The following is a 9,313-nucleotide window of genomic DNA, read 5'->3' on the forward strand; positions in this document are numbered from 1 at the left end:
ACTAAACCAGGTCTAAACCAGGACTAAACCGGGTCTTGTTCTTGGTCTGGGTCTTGGTCTGGATCTTGGTCCGGGTCCGAGTCTGGGTCTGGGTCCGGGTCTAGATCTAGGTCTGTGTCTGGGTCTGAGTCCGGGTCCGACCAGAACTAAACTAGAACTGAACCAGGACTAAACCAGGTCTAAACCAGGACTAAACCGGGTCTTGTTCTTGGTCTGGGTCTTGGTCTGGATCTTGGTCTGGGTCCGAGTCTGGGTCTGGGTCCGGGTCTAGATCTAGGTCTGTGTCTGGGTCTGAGTCCGGGTCCGAGTCCGGGTCCTGGTCCGGGTCCTGGTATAGGTTTGGGTCTGGGTCCGGGTCTGAGTTTGGGTCCAAGTCTGGGTCCAGGACCAGGTCCAGGTCTGGGTCTAGGTCTGGGCCTAGGTTTGAGTCTGGGTCCGGGTCCAGGTGGTACCTTGGCCTGGGGCGAGGGTCTGGGTCTTGTCTAGATCTGGGTCTGGGTCTGGGTTTAGGTCTGAGTCTGGGTCCAGGTCCGGGTGGTACCTTGGCCTGGGGCGAGGGTCTGGGTCTGTGTCTGGTCTAGATCTAGGTCTAGGTCTGTGTCTTGGTCCGGGTCCAGGTCCAGGTCCGGGTCTTGGTCTTGGTCCGGTCTCGGTCGGGTCTTGGTCTTGGTCTTGGTCTGGTCCTGGTCCGGGTCTGGTCCGGGTCTTGGTCCGGTCTTGGTCCTGGTCGGGTCCGGGTCTTGGTCCTGGTCCTGGTCCTGGTCCGGGTCCCTGGTCCGGGTCTTTGGTCCGGTCTGGTCCGGGTCTTGGTCCTGGTCTTGGTCCTGGTCTGGTCCGGTCCTGGTCCAGGTGGTACCTTGGCCTGGGGCGAGGGTCCGTAGGGGGTGAAGTTGTAGAGCCACTCGGGGAGGCCCAGGTGAGTGATCATGAGTCTGAAGAACGACGTGAAGGACGACGTGAGAAGATGCCAACCCAGAGCCCGGTCCAAGAACCAGACCTCACTGCTCTGAGACACCACACCTGAAACCAGAACCAGAACTAAACCAGGACTAACCCAGAGCCCGGTCCAAGAACCAGACCTCACTGCTCTGAGAACACCACACCAGAACCTGAAACCAGAACCAGAACTAAACCAGGACTAACCCAGAGCAAGAACCGGTCCAAGAACCAGACCCTCACTCCAAGAACCAGCTTCTGAGACACCACACCTGAAACCAGAACCAGAACTAAACCAGGACTAACCCAGAGCCCGGTCCAAGAACCAGACCTCACTGCTCTGAGACACCACACCTGAAACCAGAACCAGAACTAAACCAGGACTAACCCAGAGCCCGGTCCAAGAACCAGACCTCACTGCTCTGAGACACCACACCTGAAACCAGAACCAGAACTAAACCAGGACTAACCCAGAGCCCGGTCCAAGAACCAGACCTCACTGCTCTGAGACACCACACCTGAAACCAGAACCAGAACTAAACCAGGACTAGACCAGGACTAAACCAGAACCAGAACTAAACCAGGACCAGAACTAGACCAGGACTAAACCAGAACCAGAACTAGAACCAGGACTAAGACCAGGACTAGACCAGGACTAAACCAGAACCAGAACTAGACCAGGACTAGACCAGGACTAAACCAGAACCAGAACTAGACTAGACCAGGACTAAACCAGAACCAGAACTAGACCAGGACTAAACCAGGACTAAACCAGAACCAGAACCAGGACTAAACCAGGACTGAACCAGGACTAAACCAGGTCTAAACCAGGACTAAACCAGGACTAAACCAGGACTAAACCAGGACTAAACCCGGACTAAACCAGAACTAAACCCGGTCTAGATGGTTCTGAGGAGACTCGGTACCTGGGGTGCAGTTCCTGTAAACCAAACACACTTTTCCGTTTCCTCCACAAGAATCGAGCTCGAAGATCCGACTGCGAGAGTCAAAGTGCGGAGGAGCCGAGTCTGAAGAGAGACCAGGGTTAGACCTGACACACACACGGAGGGACCTGACACACACGGAGGGACCCGACACACACGGAGGGACCTGACACACACACGGAGGGACCCGACACACACGGAGGGACCCGACACACACACGGAGGGGACACACGGAGGGACCGACACACACGGAGGGACCCGACACACACGGAGGGACCGACACGACACACACGGAGGGACGGAGGGACCGACACACACGGAGGGACCCGACACACACACACGGAGGGGACCCGACACACACACGGAGGGACCCGACACACACGGAGGGACCACGACGACACACGACACACACGGAGGGACCCGACACACACACGGAGGGACCCGACGACACACACGGAGGGACCCGACACACACGGAGGGACCCGACACACACACGGAGGGACCCGACCACACACGGAGGGACCCGACACACACGAGGAGGACCTGACACACACACGGAGGGACCTGACACACATGGAGGGACCCGACACACACGAGGAGGGACCTGACACACACGGAGGGACCTGACACACACACGGAGGGACCTGACACACACGGAGGGACCGACACACCACACGGAGGGACCCGACACACACACGGAGGGACCCGACACACACGGAGGGACCCGACACACACGGAGGGACCCGACACACACACGGAGGGACCCGACACACACGACGGAGGGACCTGACACACACACGGAGGGACCCGACACACACACGGAGGGACCCGACACACACGAGGAGGGACCTGACACACACGGAGGGACCTGACACACACACGGAGGGACCCGACGACACACACACGGAGGGACCTGACACACACACGGGAGGACGACCCGACACACACACACGGAGGGACCCGACACACACGGAGGGACCCGACACACACGGAGGGACCCGACACACACGGAGGGACCCGACACACACACGGAGGGACCCGACACACACGGAGGGACCCGACACACACACGGAGGGACCCGACACACACACGGAGGGACCCGACACACACGGAGGGACCCGACACACACGGAGGGACCCGACACACACACGGAGGACCCGACACACACACACGGAGGACCGACACACACACGGAGGGACCCGACACACACACGGAGGGACCCGACACACACACGGAGGGACCCGACACACACACGGAGGGACCCGACACACACGGAGGGACCTGACACACACGGAGGGACCCGACACACACGGGAGGGGACCCGACACACACGGAGGGACCCGACACACACGGAGGGACGGACCGACACACACGAGGAGGGGACCCGACACACACGGAGGGACCCGACACACACGGAGGGACCCGACACACACACGGAGGGACCCGACACACACACGGAGGGACCCGACACACACACACGGAGGACCCGACACACACGGAGGGACCCGACACACACGGAGGACCCGACACACACACGGAGGGACCCGACACACACGGAGGGACCCGACACACACGGAGGGACCCGACACACACACGGAGGGACCTGACACACACGGAGGGACCTGACACACACGGAGGGACCTGACACACACACGGAGGGACCCGACACACACGGAGGGACCCGACACACACGGAGGGACCCGACACACACGGGAGGGACCGACACACACACGGAGGGACCCGACACACACACACAGAGGGACCTGACACACACATAGGGAGGGACCCGACACACACACGGAGGGACCCGACACACACACGGAGGGACCCGACACACACACGGAGGGACCTGACACACACACGGAGGGACCCGACACACACGGTGGGACCTGACACACACACGGAGAGGAACCTGACACACTCTGACACACACAGGGAGGGACCTGACACACACGGGGAGGAACCTGACACACTCTGACACACTCGGGGAGGGACCTGACACACAGAGAGGACCCAGACCTGCTTCCTTGTCGTCCCAGTCGAGGTCGCAGAGGGACGGGGCGTTGGGCAGAGAGAACAGAGACACGGGCGGCACCAGAGGAACCAGACGAGACACCGAGTTCAACTTCATACAACCCAGAGGAACGCTCTCGTCTGAAACACCACGCACACACACACTTTAACCTGACGCACACTTTACCCTGACGCACACTTTAACCTGACGCACACGTTAACCTGACGCACACTTTACCCTGACGCACACTTTACCCTGACGCACACTTTACCCTGACGCACACTTTAACCTGACGCACACTTTACCCTGACGCACACTTTAACCTGACGCACACTTTAACCTGACGCACACTTTAACCTGACGCACACTTTACCCTGACGCACACTTTAACCTCTCCTGACACACACTTTAACCTCTCCTGACACACACTTTAACCTCTCCTGACACACACTTTAACCTCTCCTGACGCACACTTTAACCTCTCCTGACGCACACTTTAACCTCTCCTGACGCACACTTTAACCTCTCCTGACGCACACTTTAACCTCTCCTGACGCACACTTTAACCTCTCCTGACGCACACTTTAACCTCTCCTGACGCACACTTTAACTCTCCTGACACTTTCTCCTGACGCACACTTTAACCTCTCCTGACGCACACTTTAACCTCTCCTGACACACACTTTAACCTCTCCTGACACACACTTTAACCTCTCCTGACACACACTTTAACCTCCTGACACACACTTTAACCTGACACACACTTTAACCCCTCCTGACACACACTTTAACCTGACACACACTTTAACCTGACACACACTTTAACCTGACACACACTTTAACCTCTCCTGACACGCACTTTAACCTCTCCTGACACACACTTTAACCTCTCCTGACACACACTTTAACCTGACACACACTTTAACCTGACACACACTTTAACCTGACACGCACTTTAACCTCTCCTGACACACACTTTAACCTCTCCTGACACACACTTTAACCTGACACGCACTTTAACCTCTCCTGACGCACACTTTAACCTCTCCTGACACACACTTTAACCTCTCCTGACACACACTTTAACCTCTCCTGACACACACTTTAACCTCTCCTGACACACACTTTAACCTCCTGACACACACTTTAACCTCTCCTGACGCGCACTTTAACCTCTCCTGACGCGCACTTTAACCTCTCCTGACACACACTTTAACCTCTCCTGACACACACTTTAACCTCTCCTGACACACACTTTAACCTCTCCTGACACACACTTTAACCTCTCCTGACACACACTTTAACCTCTCCTGACACACACTTTAACCTCTCCTGACACACACTTTAACCTCTCCTGACACACACTTTAACCTCTCCTGACACGCACACTTTAACCTCTCCTGACACGCACTTTAACCTCTCCTGACACACACACTTTAACCTCTCCTGACACACACTTTAACCTCTCCTGACACGCACTTTAACCTCTCCTGACACGCACTTTAACCTCTCCTGACACGCACTTTAACCTCTCCTGACACACACTTTAACCTCTCCTGACACGCACTTTAACCTCTCCTGACACGCACTTTAACCTCTCCTGACACGCACTTTAACCTCTCCTGACACACACTTTAACCTCTCCTGACACACACTTTAACCTGACACACACTTTAACCTGACACGCACTTTAACCTGACACACACTTTAACCTGACACACACTTTAACCTGACACACACTTTAACACTAAACAGAGTGTGACTGAGTCGTACTGTCTAGTTTGACGTTCCAGTTCAGGGTGAATCCGTCGGTCGTCAGGTAAAAATCCCGCAGATCTTCAGGTAAAATACAAGTGTTTTTCTGCAAAAGAATCAGAGACAGAAACAAAAACAGACGACGTCAACGCACATCGAAACAAACAACCAACAAGTTCTGTTATAATCCTCTCCTATCTAAAAATCTAAAAATAAGAAGATAAGAAATAAAATCTAAAAATACAAAAGTAATAAAATGTAAAAATAAAATGTAAAAATAAAAAAAAAGTAATGAAATTTAAAAAAATAAAAAGTAATGAAATTTAAAAATAAAAAGATACTTTTTTTATTTTTGCATTTTATTACTGTTTTATTTTTAGATTTTATTAAGTAATAAAATGTAAAAATAAAAAAGTAATAAAATGTAAAAATAAACAGATAATTAATAAAATCTAAATATAAAAAGTAATAAAATCTCAAATTTAAAAAGTAATAAAATCTAAAAATAAGAAGATAAGAAATAAAATGTAAAAATAAAAAAGTAATGAAAGCTAAAAATAAAAAGAAAAGTAATTAAATCTAAAAATAAAAAAGTAGCAAAATGTAAAAATAAAAAAGTAATGAAATGTAAAAATAAAAAAGTAATGTAAAAATGTAAAAATAAAAAAGTAATAAAATGTAAAAATAAAAAAAGTAATAAAATGTAAAAATAAAAAAGTAATAAAATGTAAAAATAAAAAGATAAGTAATTAAATCTAAAAGTAATAAAATCTAAAAATCAAAAACAGAATAGAAAGATAATGAATAAAATCTGCGACAAACAGAGCAGAGTGTTCAGTGTTTTCTGGTGTGAGGAGCATTATAACGCTTTAATAAAACTCTTGTGTATAATATTTGTGTGTATCTCCACAGTGTCAGAGTCTGACCTGCTCCCAGGACAACAGGCTCCTCTTCTCCGCTGGCTCTCGCTCTGCAAAACGAACGTCTGCCACACCGGGCATGTTCTCTGTACGAACAAAAAAACAACATATAAACCAACGAACGTCTGCCACACCGGGCATGTTCTCTGTACGAACAAAAACAACAACATATAAACCAACGAACGTCTGCCACACCGGGCATGTTCTCTGTACGAACAAAAAAACAACATTATAAACCAACGAACGTCTGCCACACCGGGCATGTTCTCTGTACGAACAAAAAAACAACATATAAACCAACGAACGTCTGCCACACCGGGCATGTTCTCTGTACGAACAAAAAACAACATATAAACCAACGAACGTCTGCCACACCGGGCATGTTCTCTGTACGAACAAAAAAACAACATATAAACCAACGAACGTCTGCCACACCGGGCATGTTCTCTGTACGAACAAAAAAACAACAATAAACCAACGAACGTCTGCCACACCGGGCATGTTCTCTGTACGAACAAAAAACAACATATAAACCAACGAACGTCTGCCACACCGGGCATGTTCTCTGTACGAACAAAAAAACAACATTTAAACCATCAACATGCTCATTTAGGACTAAACCAGGACTAAACTAGGTCTAAACCAGGACTAAACCAGGACTAAACCAGGACTGAACCAGGACTAAACCAGGACTGAACCAGGACTAAACCAGGACTAAACCAGTTCTAAACCAGGACTGAACCAGGACTAAACCAGGACTGAACCAGGACTGAACCAGGACTAAACCAGGACTAAACCAGGTCTAAACCAGGACTGAACCAGGACTAAACCAGGACTAAACCAGGTCTAAACCAGGACTAAACCAGGACTAAACTAGGTATAAAACAGGTCTAAACCAGGACTAAACCAGGTCTAAACCAGGTCTAAACCAGGACTAAAACCAGGTCTAAACCAGGACTAAACCAGGACTAAACCAGGACTAAACCAGGTCTAAACCAGGTCTAAACCAGGACTAAACCAGGACTAAACCAGGACTAAACCAGGTCTAAACCAGGTCTAAACCAGGACTAAACCAGGACTAAACCAGGTCTAAACCAGGTCTCTAAACCAGGACTAAACCAGGTCTAAACCAGTCTAAAACCAGGTCTAAACCAGGACTACACCAGGACTACACCAGGACTACACCAGGTCTAAACCAGGTCTAAAACCAGGACTAAACCAGGACTAAACCAGGTCTAAACCAGGACTAAACCAGGACTAAACCAGGTCTAAACCAGGTCTAAACCAGGTCTAAACCAGGACTACACCAGGACTACACCAGGACTAAACCAGGATTAAACCAGGTCTAAACCAGGACTAAACCAGGACTACACCAGGACTAAGCCAGGACTAAGCCAGGACTAAGCCAGGACTACACCAGGACTACACCAGGACTACACCAGGTCTAAACCAGGTCTAAACCAGGACTAAACCAGGACTAAACCAGGTCTAAACCAGGATTAAACCAGGACTACACCAGGACTACACCAGGTCTAAACAAGGTCTAAACCAGGACCACACCAGGACTAAACCAGATCTAAACCAAGATTAAACCAGGACTACACCAGGTCTAAACAAGGTCTAAACCAGGACCACACCAGGACTAAACCAGGACTAAACCAGGTCTAAACCAGGACTAAACCAGGACCACACCAGGACTACACCAGGACTAAGCCAGGACTAAACCCGGTCTACACCAGGACTAAACCAGGACTAAACCAGGACTACACCAGGTCTAAACCAGGTCTAAACCAGGACTAAACCAGGACTAAACCAGGACTAAACCAGGACTACACCAGGACTAAGCCAGGACTAAGCCAGGACTACACCAGGACTACACCAGGACTACACCAGGTCTAAACCAGGACTAAACCAGGTCTAAACCAGGTCTAAACCAGGACTACACCAGGTCTAAACCAGGTCTAAACCAGGTCTAAACCAGGACTAAACCAGGACTAAACCAGGACTACACCAGGACTAAGCCAGGACTAACCAGGACTACACCAGGACTACACCAGGACTACACCAGGTCTAAAACCAGGTCTAAACCAGGACTAAACCAGGACTAAACCAGGTCTAAACCAGGATTAAACCAGGACTACACCAGGACTACACCAGGTCTAAACAAGGTCTAAACCAGGACCACACCAGGACTAAACCAGAATTAAACCAGGTCTAAACCAGGTCTAAACCAAGATTAAACCAGGACTACACCAGGTCTAAAAACAAGGTCTAAACCAGGACCACACCAGGACTAAACCAGGACTAAACCAGGTCTAAACCAGGACTAAACCAGGACCACTAAACCAGGACTACACCAGGTCTAAACCAGGACTAAACCAGGACTAAACCAGGACTACACCAGGACTAAACCAGGACTAAACCAGGACTCAAACCAGGTCTAAACCAGGACTAAACCAGGACTAAACCAGGACTAAACCAGGTCTAAACCAGGTCTAAAACAGTTTCTGTGATATAAACATCACTGCAGCAAATCGTCCAAATGCTCGTTTCTGGGCTAAAATGAACGTAACACGCACCGAGAATCCGAATAATCCCTAAAGTCAACCTTTCGGCGACTCCTTTAAACGCCGCATTGTCTTTGACTTCGTCCATTTTGATAAATTCGTTAAAAAAAAAGAAGAGTTTTTCAGAGTCTCGTCCTCCTCCTGCCACCGCCGCCTATCAACAACGGGAAGCACACA

General features: G+C 50.1%; 1 protein-coding gene across 1 annotated transcript in view; it reads right to left on the reverse strand.

Annotated features, from left to right (window-relative positions):
* tpgs2 (tubulin polyglutamylase complex subunit 2) overlaps positions 1-9,300 on the reverse strand; it is a 12,460-nt gene extending 3,160 nt beyond the window's left edge. The window contains exons 1-6 of the mRNA XM_055160978.1: positions 9,149-9,300; positions 6,576-6,655; positions 5,668-5,755; positions 3,900-4,034; positions 1,863-1,964; positions 857-1,020 (exon numbers count right to left, since the gene is read on the reverse strand). Coding sequence (XP_055016953.1) covers positions 857-1,020; positions 1,863-1,964; positions 3,900-4,034; positions 5,668-5,755; positions 6,576-6,655; positions 9,149-9,224 — 645 coding nt within the window. The 5' untranslated portion in view covers positions 9,225-9,300. The remainder of the gene's footprint in view (positions 1-856; positions 1,021-1,862; positions 1,965-3,899; positions 4,035-5,667; positions 5,756-6,575; positions 6,656-9,148) is intronic.
* Positions 9,301-9,313: the final 13 nt, after the last annotated feature.

This window comes from Boleophthalmus pectinirostris, unplaced genomic scaffold (genome assembly GCF_026225935.1).
Source record: "Boleophthalmus pectinirostris isolate CB_2022bp ecotype Guang Dong unplaced genomic scaffold, ASM2622593v1 HiC_scaffold_3, whole genome shotgun sequence".
NCBI classification, from domain to species: domain Eukaryota; kingdom Metazoa; phylum Chordata; class Actinopteri; order Gobiiformes; family Gobiidae; genus Boleophthalmus; species Boleophthalmus pectinirostris.